Raw genomic sequence first — 15,836 nt, 5'->3', positions numbered from 1 at the left:
TCCACTAGGTATTCTTCAGAAGTTTTCACAAGAAATCCTCTAGATTTCCTCCGGGAAATCCTCCAGAGCTTTCCTAGAAATTCTCCAAGAATTCCTTCAGAATTGAAAAAAGGAAGTTAGTGAGATGATTGAGCCTGCAAGGAAATCTGATATACGTCATTCGAGAAATTTAATAAGAATGCAATGATTAGGATCTCAAAAAAGTTTTCCTCAGTCTGCAAGTAATGTTTTTCAAAAATAATGAATCCCCAATTTCACTACCTCCGTTTCAGCTGCCAATTTTTATTGATTCTCAACTTTCGATTTACACAATTTTAGCTCTTCTAGGACATCACAATTCCAAAGAAACTAGCAATCTTACATGAAATAATCCTCACAAAAATCACTTACAAATGAACATCTCCTAACATAAACCATCTATCTCCAAACACTGCCCCTTACTCTCACCTCGTAAACTCTTCTTCCCTTCTCGGATTCATTCCTTAAATGGACCGATGCACAAGTTCACTATCTGACGTTTGAGCGGTGCCGTGTTATTTACGTGTCCATGACAACGAGTGAATTCGGCACCGCTCAAACGTCAAATTAGTGAACTCGTGCATTGGTTCATTGGTTACGCTCTCGTCATCTCGATTTCTTCGCTTTCCGCGCTCATTCTCCTGTCCAAATGTAACTACAGTTCGCGTATGAGTAAGTGCGTGTGGTGTGTGTAAGTGTATGCATTCCTTCCTTCTACCGTTTTCATGTGGGTTTTGTAAATATTGGGTTACCACACGATGATGATGCGAGTTCTCACTTTAGTATTTCTTGATCTCTATCGATTCACTTTCTGTCGGTTACACAATTTGTAGATTTAACAAGAATTTCAACTTTCTCCCCTATTTTGCATATACAGTTTCTAACGATCCAGTTTTTTTGTTTGTTTTATGTTGCTTCCTCTGTTCGTCCGGTTTTGGATGTATGTGTATAAAAATAAGATCACGAACGTACCTCTATTGTAGTTGTAGTAGAAACTGCATTCTTCGCTTTCTCTCTCCCATTATAAACCTGTTGTGTGTTAATGTTGTTGTTGCTGCTGTGGTCTTGTTGTATCATCATCATCATAAACGCTTTTTCTCTTACACAGACAAAAATATTACACATCTCTCGAGCCTCAAGTTTAGTTTTTTCGTTTTTTTTTGTTGTTGCTGGGGTTTGACGCGAACCTCCTTATTACACGGTGGTTGCCGCTACCAGTTCGGAAAATGCTTGCTCTAAACAGTGCTTCAGTTCAGCATAAGTCACCACTAATACTGATTGTTCGTCACGCGACATCAGCTGAACCTGTGGGCAAGTTGAATTTTAGCGTACTATTTGAAGTAAGAAATGACAAGTTACCTTTTCGACGGTGCCCGCGTCCAGCTTGTTGAGACACTGCACGATATGGGACTGGTTCAGCCAGGGACGGCCGTCTTCCGTGACGGTATGGAAGAGGTAATCTCGGAACAGTTTCAGCATGTACCGATCTCCCGTTTCGGACCACGTGACATCCAGGTTAAGTCTGAAAGAATGTTGAATTTGAAGTCGAACTAGTCTTCATATGTGAAGATATTCAAGAGTACGTACTCGGGTCGCTCGTTGACCGTGCCCAGCTTGACCAGCAGTCGGTAGAGCCGGCCGTTTTCCATCTCCCGCGCCAGTTCGTCCTCCTGGATATCACATTGGGATTGCAGTGCATCGAGCTGCACGTAGAAGCGGGCACCGATCATCGGCATGATCTCCGTCACCGAGCGCCGATTGCTCGATGAGAGCAAGTATCTGCAAAAGATGGTAGAAAAGTGTTTATTCGGATCAGAAAGAGGGTTTTGCAAGTGGAATGGAGATGTTGTTTTAAGGTAAAAAAATTTGGTTTTATTTATTCAGTTAACAATTATTAACATTTAAAAACCACAGATCTAGATGAAAGTTCAGTTCGTTTACATCGATTCTTCCATTAACATCATTAACAAAGCTGATGTACTTCAAAAACTTCCAGCATCTTGAGGAGCTTGTTGTCGCTGATATTTCGCGACGCACGTGGCCAGTGGATCGTCGGATGACTTCGTTCCACCTTGGGCATGTCCATTTGGGAGACGAAATGCCGGTGGATGAGATCAGCGGAGGGGTTTTCTTGGATAGGAGGTGGAATTTGGAAGTAATTTGAGAGGATTATTTTCAGGTCGAGATTACCCAAGTAGCACGTGAAACATCTTCCAAAGAGATGCTTTCCAAAAATGGTTTCAAGTACGTATCAGTAAAAGCATCTGTAACTTACCTAGTTCTAGGTAGTTCGATTGCATATTAATATCAAAAGCTCATAAAGTTTCATTACCGTTCCAGAGAACATGCATTTCACTCCATGTTTGACTTTCAACCTTACTGAAACGAGTAGATTTACTGCAAATGTGCTTTGCAAATAGCAATAAAGTCAAGTTTATCAAGATGTGTTCAGTAACTTTTCAAACAAACTCTTGCAACTTCTCCCAAAATTCCGATTTTGATATTATGTTTCAAATTACTTTCATTTGAACCATCCGCAACTTGCATTCAATTTATGTTCCTCAATTTATGTTCCTCAAGAAGATCCCAGTTGCGCGAAAGTTGCAGTTAACTACGTGTATGACAGCTAGAAGATTGTTTGTTTTAATCCAGTTACAATAGGGTTGAGTTGCTCCTCAATTAGCATGTACACGGCGTGCCTGAAACCGATATCAACACAAAAAATGTTAAAGAATTTTGCACCTTCTATTCGAAAGATATAGTATTCAAACATCTTCTCCGTGAATTTGAATATATTCTAACGCGGGAATCAAAAGTTCTCGTGATTTGAGAGTTTTGAACTTTTTTGGAAGGAATATTCACTTACTTCAAAATGTTTCTTCAATGGTATCAAAATTATTTAAAATTTACAAAGAATATGCTTGGATATTACACGCTTTAAATGCTTAATTCAAAGCTGATGGTTACTTGAGTGGTTTATAAAATAACAATGTTGCACCATTGGGGAATATTTTGAAGCATGTCAAATATCTCTCAAAATAGTTAAAAACCTTCAAATCACGATAACTCTCGATTCCCTCATTAGAATATTTTCAACTTTACGGAGAAGATGCTTGAATACCATATCTTTCGAATGGTGGGTGCCGAATTCTTGGACTTTTTTGCGTTAATAACGGTTTCTGGCACACAGTGTCCATGTGTTCGTTGGTCTACCCACAGTTTGGTTTGTTTTAATGCTGTTTCTCATGTGTTGCTCAAAAGTTTTTGTGAAAACTTTTAGATCATTTCAGGCATGGCCTTTCCGTCAGTAATGAACTTGTAATTCCGAAGGGTGCAGTAAAGGATTGTACCCGTTTGGCATAAAGTCGTTTGGCATAAGGTCGTTTGGCATAAAGCCGTTTGGCATAAGTCGTTTGGCATAATGGTCATTTGGCATAATGGCCGTTTGGCATAATGTCGTTTGGCATAATGACCGTTTGGCATAAATGATTGAGTTAGAATGAATATCGGCATTTTCGAAAGCTTTTACCGAGATCAACACCACTGAGCCCATAGCAAAATTTTTTCGTAGTTTCTCAATAAGCGTGGTGGTCGTTCAGAGATAATCCAAGCAATGAATGTCAAAAAATTGTTGTGACATTAGAGAGCATAACTAAATAAAACTCGTGACGAGTCTGGTGGAAGAATCTTTTCGGAATAATAATTTTCTTCCACATCCCAGAACACAAAGTATCGTTGAGGTATTTGCGATAAACATATTTGAAAATAGTAAATTGGCAAAGAAAGGTCGCAGTTATTAATAAAGGGAACGCATATATTTTGCTGCAGATCAAGCTCTGTCCTAGTTTGTACGTTAACACTTGTTGAAAATTACTTGGTAGAAGAAGGAAAAAAATATTTGCAAAATATTAAAAGCTCTTATCCAAAGATCTATTATTGCAGCATTATGAAAAAAATAGCCTGTATACGAGAGCAGATTATTTTTCGTTTAACATGTTTAAGGCTCTAACACTAAATATCTTCTCACACACATAACTCAAATGAACAACACATTTTTGAAAAAAAAATATATGTGGCGAAACTTTTGAACGCTTCAATATAAATTTTAATTTTGAAAGTGTACAGCACTGTCTATTTATCGAAAGGAGGAAAAATTTGTGATTGATATAATATTTTTCCTGCATATCTTGAAAGGAGATCTTGTGTTTGCAAAAAAAATATATTGAATATTTACAAGTTCTAAAGTAATTTTTATTCTAACAGCACATCTTGCAAGAATTGCGAAATATATAAATGGTGAACATTTAGCTTGACTAAATAATAAAAATTTAAAACAGTATAAAATATAAGAACAGCCTATTTTTAGAAGAAGGCAAAATTTATAATTAAATCAATAGAAGATTGGACACCAAAAACTATTGCGGCAAATAAAATGAAAAGACATAAAAAATTGCGTTCAGAATCATAGCTCTTGTCCTACTTTTCCCCGAATGTCGTTTCTCTGGATGTCGGTTCCCCGAATACCAGTTCCTAGAATGACTCGTTTCCCCGAAAAGTGATGCAGTTTAAATAGGTGCTATGATAGTCTTTAGTGGCTGGAAGGTGAATGAGCAAGAACGATAAGCATTCAAAAGAAGCAGGTATTTTGCCATTCTTGGCTATACACATGTTGGCAAAAATATTGAGGACGGTAAAACTCGAAAGAACCGCTAATTTAATAAAGAAGGGTGCATATCAGATAACCAGTTCGTTCACCACCCTAAAATGTTTAAAGTTACGACAAGTATGAGTGCAACAAACTTTTCGGGGAAGTGGACTTTTTTGTTGAAGCGGGATATTCGGGAACTGGTATTCGGGATACTGGTGTTCGGGGTAACGACATTCGGGGAACGGACATTACGGGAAAAGTAGCTCAACCCATCAAAGTAACTGCAGTAATCGATTTCTCTTTTCGTTGATAACTTGAGCAGAACAATGTTATCAATTGCCGCCATTTTGTCAGTTGGGAACAACAAAATATCTAAAAAATAAAGAAATCTTAAAAACAGCCTATGTATAAAAGAAGGTGAAATTTGTTTCAATTTCAATCAACAGTTTTTATGCCTATAATTTGGTTACATCATATTTAAAAAAAAATCCAATGTTTGAAGAAGAGTAAATTAGTGTTTAATATATTAAAATCTTCAGTGCAAAAAAATATTCCAATAGCAGAACACAAAAGAAGAATTAATTTTTGAAAGAAGGGTAATTTCTGCATAAAATTATAAAATATTATTGCCAATAACTTTCCTAATATGCTTTAGTTTATTCAAGAGCATATAATTGTAGACAAAAGTGACATTTTGTATCAATTATTGTCAATTATTGACTCCACAACAAGCCTGATGTCATCAGAAAGATTCAAGAGAAACGTAAAAACGAATTTCATCTTAACAAATTCTTGGTTTCAGACTCATTATGCCAAACGACCATTATGCCAAACGACTGTTATGCCAAACGACTTTATGCCAAATGACCATTATGCCAAACGACTTTATGCCAAACGGCTTTATGCCAAACGACTTTATGCCAAATGACCCTACCACCGCAGTAAAGTTGTAAGCAACAAGGCAATGTGGGTAGATTTTATAGTGCAGTTGGCGAACAATCGTTCGAAGACTGTGGAGTAGTGGGTAGAAGAGAAGATTACTGATCTTGATGTCGAAAGTTCGATCTCTCGTTTACATTTTTGTTTTTATTTTTTTTTCTTCTAAGTATTTGCAACAAATCAGAAATTTCGATACAACTTAAATATGTTGCAAATAGACTCCGCCTCTTGCGCTTTTGCGTTGCTATTCAGTGTTATTGTAAGTCATACTTTCAACAATTGCAACTTTGATTAGTTCAAGAGATGATTTTATTCTTGAGTTGAAACCATCTGTGCTGCTTCGGTAGCTATTGAGATTGCAGGGTGCGGGGATTATCGTGGAAAAGAAGGGATTTATAATGAGGAATGTAAGCGATCTCTTTGAGATGACGGTTGATAACAAGTGATTTCGCTTTCAACGCAGGCAAATGAAGGTTTAATCCCCCATGCTCCTTGCTGCATCATCGGGACGCGGGCGGGGCACTCCTCTCCACAGGAACGTACCTACCCATCGTTGAAGTGATTTCGCCGTATGCGCTCCTAGTGGTGGCAACACCGACGAAACGTACCACAGCTTGCTGGTGCCGAACGTATTTAGCATGATGACTTTCTGGTGCAGGGTCAGCATGCGTATCGATTGCAGCCATATTTGTTACGCAAACTTCCCACCAGTGCATCCAATTTAGAGTGCTAATTAAGCGTATCGAGTTTGCGAAGGTAATACCCAAAATTTTGACTACATGGAGATGTTCACAACTATGTCAACAAGAACACAGTGTAGAGTGAATGCTGTTTTTAAGAAACGCGAAGTTCACACATTCTGCAATTCTGGCTTGGTGCCGTGACCGGAAAAAATGTGTGGATAACAACGCGAGCATCTTCTTCAAAAGACGCTCATTGATCGAAAGGTGGAAGAAGCACTACGAGCTGCACCTGAATGTCGCAGTAGCTTATAATATGTATTCTGCCCATACTCGCATAACAGTCCCATTTATAGGAAATCTGATATAATATGGGACTGTTATGTGAGTATGGGCAGTCTTATTGTTGGAAATTAATGAACATTCATAACTTGATCCCAATCTATGAAAAAAAAACACCCGACAAAGAACAAGTTTCTTCTGTAAGTTGCAGTGCATGTCTTTGAAATTATGAGTGCAACGAAATCCAACAACCCTTAAAAAAATTGAAAATACAATCAAAACGTTGGGCGTAGAAGAAATCTTGTAGTTCTGATTGCCGTTGAGACCTAAAGCCGTTAAGAAAATCTCCGACATAAGATAAATGGAAGCCATTTGGATACGCCAATTCAGACTGGGCCACGACAGGGGAACGAGATGCATGATTTCAGGTTTAGTTATTTTCGTCAGAAGCGATGTGATTACCTGAATAAGCAAATCCCAAAGATTGATCCCACTTTCATCTTTTATAACTGGAGTCAATTCGATTACGTAAGCACACAGAACACAATTTGTTCAAGACGTATTTGAAGTGAACTAGAAATATCCGCAAACAGAATTAATAACGGTTTACGAAGATAATCAGGGGTATAAGATTTTCCAAGGCGGAGGGAGGAAGTGACAGAGTTGAACAAATCAAAACTGAACGCCATTTTGTGCGAAAGAACTCTGCGAGCAGAACTTCGTTTGAACAAATTTGAATACTGTCTTATCAGTCGATGACGGTCGCCGATGCTTTCACAGAGCACGTTCACATAATGAAGCCGAGTTGTATTGCGGCGATTTAGCATTAATCCTGAAGGAGTGTGGGAAAAGTGCTTAAAATATTATGAACCCTTCGGGTTTTTGCATGATTTCCAACAATATTTAGATCAAAACACTAGATCCGTTGTCTTATAAAGTTTACGAATAAATGAATGATTTTTCAAGCGAGACGATGTTTTACCGAAGGGGTGACATGAGTACCCGATTTTTGGTTATGAAATTATCTCATATAGTCAATAAATACATTTTTTTTGTTGACTACATTTGAAAGTTATTACAATTTATAAACTCTCTGTGCAAAAAGACTAAATTTAAAAAAAACATTCTATCAGTCAAACATTGTCATCCTAAAATGATGAAATTTGAAAGAGCCATTCGGGCAACATTTCTAACAAGATTTATTTCTTTTTCTGTGAGTTTAAAACACCTACTTATACATGCCAATTGCTTCATTTACTTGTCAGCTTTGGGCTTGTATGCTATTTCAGACGAAACTTCAAGAATTTCAAGTTTCAAGGGGTGCTCATTCCACCCCATCATGTATTTTGGACAAGCTTAGTATAAGTCTGAAAACGACGATCAATTTACTGCATAAGGTACTAGTCATGTTACGTATATGCTCATACTGTACTTTGAGTTTCTGGGAAAAAAACTTATAGAGTGCAGCATTATCTTCCAAAATAAAACGTTCAATGACCTGTGTGTTATAAATTTCGGCGCACAGGGGTGTTACAAATTTCAAACTATTTATGAATGCCAATTTTGAGCGCTATTATTGGATTTTATAAAATTAAATTAACTCATTGCGCATGGTAAAAAATAAATGAATTATGGGCGAAATTCTGAAGCAAAATCCACGTGCTCGGCTGGGATTTAAACCCAGGACTCTTGAATACTAGACGAGCGCTCTACGCTACCGATCCACTTGGTGACCCAATTACTCTGTTGGTTACAAGTTTAGAATTTCAAATCCCTACAGACCACGCAGATCTTTTTCATAACCCACATCCAAATTTTGTATTCATAATTTCACCCATAATGTATCCATTTTTACCATGTGTAGTGAATTAATTTAATTTAATATCCATGCAGATTGTATTACCGAACAGCTCAATATAAGCGTCAATTTATATTGCATTTTATGTTTGTCCTTGAAATGTACATCCTTTTGGGTTTACAGATGTCCTGATGATTCAATTTATATTTTTTATATTTTGAAGCCAATTTGACATTGTTATGAAAATGGTCATCATGAACTTGTAGCAAAATGATGCAATATATGATTTTCAGTACATATATTCTTAAACATCCAATTGGAAATGAACACAGAATGACTAGCCTATCCTAGCCCCTGGCAAGTTGTCTATCGAGATATTAAATTATGCATTTTGGCAACTACTTTTATCTATTTGTATTCTGGATTCCGTGGAACGTAATAGGTTTTCACTACGCTTTGTATTTATCAAGTCAGAGTGATTTTTTGTTTCTTTTATCACGGTCTATGTATCTTTACTCTGCTGTCTCTTTGAACCAAAACTAATCACTACCTACAAAATAATCTACAAGATTACTTTCTGTTATCTATCACCTAGAACAAAACTCTGTACAGGCCTGAGAATTTTCAATGGAAATTTCTAGCAATCTTCAAACTTTTATAATAAAAGCTCTGCAGATTTCTAGCGTTATTATATAACTTTTCATCAGGATTCAGCAGAATTTAAACTTCTCAACAAGATCCGAGCGATTTATATCACGATATTTAACTAGTTTCAGGAGTCCCTACAAAAAGTCTAAACGATTTGTTGCGGTGTTTTGCAGATTCTTATTCAATCAGGAAAATTTTGAGTTTAACGTTTAGGAATATTTTGACTTTTATTGACATCGCTGCTTAAATAAAAAAAACACGTTTACCAAACGCATTCTATGGTAACTACTTCCCCACTACCATCATCCAACTCTCTATGATTCTTTAGTTGACATTACACTAATCATCTCTTCTCATTCCCTAACTTTCACAACGACGTGGCCAGAACGGTTCTCGACTGTTGCAAGATTCATCAACGTCTAACAGTCAAAAGTAAATCTCAAATACTTGCTTTTGGTATTGGACGGGAAGGAGGTAGTCTTCATACGATGATCTAAGACTATTCCATCTTAAAATTTGTGATAAATTCTAATGCTAAGTAAGGTTAATGTTAAACCTGGGGAGAAATAATCTACAGAATTTCGAGCTCATCCATATCAACTTTAAAAAGCTATTGAAACCTTACATTGAATGTAATATTTGAATTGGTATATCTTATCAGTCACCTTTACGATCACCGCTCATATTTGTCTGCCTAACACAATGCTGCTTCAATTCAACACTGTGGGGCTGAGTAAGCACGACCTATCACTTCATGCGATCAGTGCACTGTACGATCAGTGTACGATCAGTGTACATCGGACAGCAAGAGAAATAATTCGATCTATCATGCGGGACGGCAACATTTGTCATATATGTGTTATTTATCTGAAACTTAGATTAAGCAAAATAAATAAATAATTTAAGAATAAAAGTAAAGTTATATCCAGGGCATGCAAGAAATTAGTGCATATCAATAAACTTGAATGTCTGAAATCTATGTGCTAAGTGTACCCAGTAAACACAAACTCGTATACGGTATACGAACAATTGTGGAGGCGATATACATACATGCACCATTAGACTGCAAGCAAAATATACGTATATCGCCTCCACATTTGTACTCTTATATCCTTGCATTTACGATCGTGTGTTTACTGGGTATAAAACAATTGATTGAGGGGGGGGCAATCGTTTCTTCCTTTACTGTTATGAAAATCAAATTGAGTATTTATAAGCATATTTTTTAATCAAGTCGCGATAGGATTATTTCATCTAACAATAAAGGAAGGAAATCAGAAAATTTCTACACAATGAAATAAAACAGTTAATCTTTTTTCTTATTGCCTGTTTTCCAGATATTTTTTTTTCATACTACTTTCCTATGGTTAGAGGTTCCCACTCATTTTGTACCACGGCGTCAAGAGATCTGACCCGGGCTCCCCAAAGTTAAAATCCGGCATTGAAATTGAACGTTTCTTTTAGTAAGAAAAAACATCACTGGTTTTTACACTGGAACCACAAATGGACGTTTACGAAGAAAAGTGTTAAGGTATCCCGGGGCTAGTGAAATTCTGGGGTAAGTGGGATCTCCCGTCATAGTTCATTTAGGAAAAGTTTTTCAAAGGGTTTTCTGCCCATAAATGCATGTCAGTCCCATGTTTGCCTGTATTTCCTATTTACATGGGACAATTAAATTTTCATTTATTTCAAATACAATGTGTATTCAATTTTACCATGATACCATTTCGACAGTAAAAATTACTATATCATGGTTTAAAATTTGCAGCAGGCCAGAATCGAACCAAGGATATTGCTATTGTCAAGCGCAAATGCTTACCACACGGCTATCTATGCGGTAAATAAAAGGCATTCATGATAGCTTAATAGTTAACTTTAAAACTTGTCCATGGTTCTCATTACTTCAACGCTTGTTTCAGTGTATGGTTTTAGCATACTAACGTCGATTTTATTAAAAAAGTATCGGTCCAATAAATTGTTTATTTCTCTAACGGATCCAAAAAATTGAGCAATGATCAGGCGTGAATCTGAGAAATAAGTCAAAATAATAGAAACACCTTCCGGTATAGACATTTTCTTAAAAAAAAAAATAGATTGACAGTTTCTTGAAAAAATAGTCAAAGGTACTGTGCTTGAATTTATGTGGTATTTCCTTATGTATCTTTCCTTGAAGCTTATTAAAATGCATCTTAATGATGCACTATTCACATTTTACATATCCACTGTCATGATTTGATATTGTTTCTGTTTAGTTGACTTAGATATTAAAAATAAAAATCCATTGCATAATCAATGGACGGTCTGTCACACATTCCAATACTTCAACCTGTCGACGTGAAGTTATTTAGATGTTTTAGTACTCACAGAATAATGTTCCTCAAATCGGACGAGTAGTGCCGCGATATCAGCTCAATACTGTTCTGGATCTGATCTCGCTGTACGGACTGTAAACTTCGGCAGGCGAGGGCCAGGATCAGTTTGCCGAAGGCAGTCAGATCATCCTACAAAGAGAAATCCGTTAGAAAATGTTGTTCTCGTTTTCGGTGAGAATTCAGCTCTGCAAACCTGTTGATGATGATTGACCACGGTCAGCGGGTTCGTTTGGCTGGGATCGTACGTAGCGAGGTCGGAAATCGCTACGCAACTGAATCGTATCCGCTTGCCAGTGATGATTATTTTCGTGGGGTCCAGTGTTCTAAAAGGAGATGTGAAATCAGTATTTGTCGGCAACAATGTTGCAAAGAACCATCGTACCGGCAGGCCAGTCCAGCTTGGTGAATCGCCCGCAGTCCGGCGGACAGCTGGATTATCACCGACCAGATTTCGTTCTCCGGTAGCAGCGTACTGGTAGACGCCCGATGAAGGGCGCTTTTGTGACTACGAAAGAATGTTCGAGTTAATGCATAGCAGTCGTCGGAACAGAACTTCAAACTCACCTAAAAGGTCGCACTTCACCTGAGAATGGATCGGAATAGCCGTTCGTAGATTCTGCGCTCGGGATGAAGTATTTTGAGAGTAACGTCTGCGATCCGGGATGATAGTCGTACACTATCACCAAGGCTGAGGAATACAAAGGTTCATTAGATGAGTCTACAAGACGATATTACCCAAAGAAACTAACAATTATCACCAAAGGTTTTCGTAGTAAATACTTCTCGAAGTTGTACTACGTTCGTGTGCTGAAGCTTTTTCCACATGTCGACAATCTGCATGCACTTGGTCGACTGGAGACGGAAACCTGCAATTCGATAACAAACTTTTAAGTAAGATTTTTGGAGCAAATAGCTGTAAGGTCAATCTTACCATGAAGACGTCTAAGGCAGTATTTAACGCCAGTTAGATTGTGTGTTGCTTTGTAGGTGGACGACTGTACCGGTAGCTTGGGATGGACTGGTAAAGATTCTAGCAGACATAAGAATGATAGTTCTCCACTTCTAGAGGTAAATCTGCAATCGAATGCAATCAGTCATTTGAACATTTGAATGGGAATCAATGCTAAAAGCACCTTGACACTCGGTTTCAATACTATTGACTATTTCGTTCCTAGATAAAATATCGTTTCTCAGTTCGTCCTGCAGGAAGTACGCCATCGACAGTTGTGCCTTCGCTTGCATGTTGACCACGTGCGATGCAGGTCCCGGGTAGACATGTCCTGAAATGAAAAGTTGATGGAAAGGTCCCTTTCCGAAAGAGGAAGCGTTCGAAAGCTCACTGACCTGGATGCGAGTAACTTAAATTAATTTGTGAGCTTGCTACGTGGACAAAGGTATTTTCAGTCGTGTTAACTGTACTGCTCGGTGTTAATTGATGGTTCGCTGCGGTCGGATAGAAATACGTCGTGCCACCGACGTTTTCCTGGAGGTGAAAGATGAAAAGTGGGAAAATAAAAAATGTTAAAAAGTTTTGCATTGCCTCAGGCGCCAAAAGTTCAACGGGACGACACTTTACTTGATGGATGTTGGTGGTAATTGGCGGTGGTGATGGTTGAGGCGTGATTCGAGGAGATGTATTAGTACTCTGTGGTGATTCGTTACGGAGTAAACTTCGCCCTTAAAGTAGAACGAGGAAAAAAATAGACAAAATGCTAATCAGTCTCGGTTTGGTTCGCAAAAGGCATTGGGTATTAAACTCACAGCTCCCCCAAAGCTTCTAATTAGATAAAGTCTTGTCGTGGGCTTGATTTGGTGCCAATTTGGCAGGCACGGTGCTTTATATACCGTTTTTATCAAAAATAATTAGCCATCATAACTATTAACACAAGTTTGTTAAATTATGTTATTCTAAACCTTGGACGGAAAAATGTGTTACATAGTTTTGAGTTTCGTCCTTCTGAAATAGTAAACGTAAATATTTTAGACATTTAGTGCATTGTTGTTATATATAAATACGGGAAAACATTTCATATATTGTAGTATTTTTCCGGTTATGATTTTTCTGTTTGTCGGAGTCTTACTCTTATTGATAATAGAATTAAATTACAGATAGACAGCAAAACCTCCTTGGATCGATATTGAAGAGACCATCACTGCCGTGAATCGCAAGTCAGTCCCATCTGTAAAAAGTAGGCATTGAGAAAATGGGGTGTGAAGTTTCCAAACTCGTTTTCCATATGAATATTCAAAAAATTCCAGGGGATTGGAATATATTCAGATCTTAATGAAGCTTTCACAATTTGCTTTTCACTACGATATATTTCTGAAAAAAATATAAAAATGTTCAGAACATGGTTCATTTTTGTGTTACACGGTGCGAAAATCTGTTGTGGGACTGATATGCGGTTTCTTTTCATTATGGGCCAATTTAACTTGCTGTTTTTCCCTACTTTTTCGGAACAAATCTCATTATCTCAATAGGGCAGCTGAAACAACATTGGAAGATATGTTGAAAACTGAACTCAACTCAATTTTGACGAAAATGCAGATGGGACTGACTTGCGATTCACGGCAGGTCAACTCATGGAAATATCGAGTCTTACCCAGCAAGAATTCCTCCTCCCGTTTATGTGGATACTTTCGTTTTCTCCCAGAAATCTAACATCTAAAAGAACCCCTCAATTATACGAACAAATCTTTTTCTAGGAATTTATCCAGCATGTAATCAAGTTTTCCTGCAGTTTTTCTGATCATTTCTTAAAAAGTTTCTAAGAAAATCCCATTCAATCTTTTAAAGTTTATTCGAGTTTTCACACCAGTTAATAATTCGATTGATATTATTTCGATTATTTTAGTTAATTATGTAGGAACTTCATGAGATTTCAGAGATCCTTGTTAATTAAGAGCGATTTTAAATCTGACACAAGTTTTATTTGAGATTATTTAAGGATTCTTTAAAAATACCTCATGGATTTAAATTACAGAAAAACTTTCTTGGCATTTCCATGGAGGCATTGCTGAAAAAAATTCTTCAAAAAACATTCAAGACTTTCCAGAGACAATCTCACAGAATTACTGGAGTAATTTCTGTATAAATATATGAAAGAATCCTTGAAGCAATTGCTGAAGGTATATTTGAATAAATCCCTTGTTGAAATCTTATATAAATCCTGAAAGACAATTTTATAGGAAATCTCTAGATATTTCTGGAGAAGTTATTGATTGAACTTTAGAAGACGTTTTGACCGCGAATCTTATAGGATGTGTCAGAGAAATCGATGGACGAATCATTGGATACAATCTTGGAGCAGTTAGGACTTTTTTGAAAAATTTCGCATACTATTTTTTGAGGAAATCAGATGATTTCTAAAATAATCTTTGAGGAAATTTCATTTCTGTGGTTCTCCTTGGAAAAATCCAAGTTGAATTCTTGAGGTATCTTCAACAAAATTCTTGGAGAAAAAATTCCCTAGAATAATTGGGAAATAATCATTATATGAATTCCACTATAAAGTTTCGGAGTTTGAATATTTGAACAAATACCTGAGAGAATTTCTGATGAATTTCCTATAGAAAATCATAAAAATAAAACATACAGTAGAGTGATTCCAAGCAACAGCACCAAAATTTGGTCAATTTTTTAATTCATTTTTTTCTATTGAACTGAAACTTTGCACAGTTTTCCAGTTCCATCTAAATCGTCATTTTCCGATATCAAATCTTCAAGTTGAGTCACGACTAACTTTTCAAAAGGGTGTATGTGAAAATGGTTCAAAAAATATTCAAAAAGCTGCACAGCAAAAACGGTTCGTTCGATTGTTAGACAACTAAAGAAACAAAGTTAGACAACTAAATAAAGATTCCAAAAAAAAATACACACAGTAAAAAAAAAATTTTTCTGCATTAAAAAACATAATTTTTGACACAAAAACTCAAATATCTCAAAACCCTATCGGAATACCAATGTAATTTTTTGAGGGAAAACGGTCCATTATATTAGCTATCTACCATAAAAATTTGGTGATGGTAAACCAATAAACAAAAAAGTTATGACATTTCAAACATGTCACAATTTTCACATTTAGTAGAAAAAAAAAATTTCGGTGTAAATTATTACGGGAACCGCAGTTTGTTGCTGATTTTATTGTTAAGGGCCTTGCGTGAATTAAACAATTCGTTTTCATGTATTCATTAGTATTATGTATATTATATGTATAAATATTATGTATATGTATAAATATTATATGTATATGTATATATGTATAAATTAAAATAATTAACAGATTACACGAAAATATTTTTTTTTTACCAGGATATTTTTTTTTAGAGTATGATCGATGAGTTTCTAAATGTTATATGGTCGGGGTTCTGCTAAACCGCACCAAGTACCAAAACCATCATTTTGAGATATTTAACATTAAAGTTAACTCACATGCAATTAGATCGCGAAT

General features: G+C 36.5%; 1 protein-coding gene across 1 annotated transcript in view; it reads right to left on the bottom strand.

The window, feature by feature from the left end:
- Positions 1–258: 258 nt before the first annotated feature.
- Positions 259–15,836, bottom strand: part of LOC110680634 (PAB-dependent poly(A)-specific ribonuclease subunit PAN3-like) — a gene marked incomplete at its 5' end in the record, with an annotated part of 33,374 nt that continues 17,796 nt past the window's right edge. Inside the window, 13 exon segments of the mRNA XM_021856429.1 lie at positions 259–1,323; positions 1,378–1,540; positions 1,606–1,797; positions 11,378–11,514; positions 11,579–11,708; positions 11,768–11,890; positions 11,950–12,073; positions 12,135–12,251; positions 12,317–12,430; positions 12,433–12,459; positions 12,519–12,665; positions 12,730–12,868; positions 12,962–13,062. Coding sequence (XP_021712121.1) covers positions 1,213–1,323; positions 1,378–1,540; positions 1,606–1,797; positions 11,378–11,514; positions 11,579–11,708; positions 11,768–11,890; positions 11,950–12,073; positions 12,135–12,251; positions 12,317–12,430; positions 12,433–12,459; positions 12,519–12,665; positions 12,730–12,868; positions 12,962–13,062 — 1,625 coding nt within the window.

Source organism: Aedes aegypti, unplaced genomic scaffold, assembly GCF_002204515.2.
Source record: "Aedes aegypti strain LVP_AGWG unplaced genomic scaffold, AaegL5.0 Primary Assembly AGWG_AaegL5_hic_scaff_1682_PBJ_arrow, whole genome shotgun sequence".
Taxonomy (NCBI): domain Eukaryota; kingdom Metazoa; phylum Arthropoda; class Insecta; order Diptera; family Culicidae; genus Aedes; species Aedes aegypti.
The sequence above is the reverse complement of the archived record's forward strand: the minus strand, read 5'-3'. Positions and strand labels throughout refer to the sequence as shown.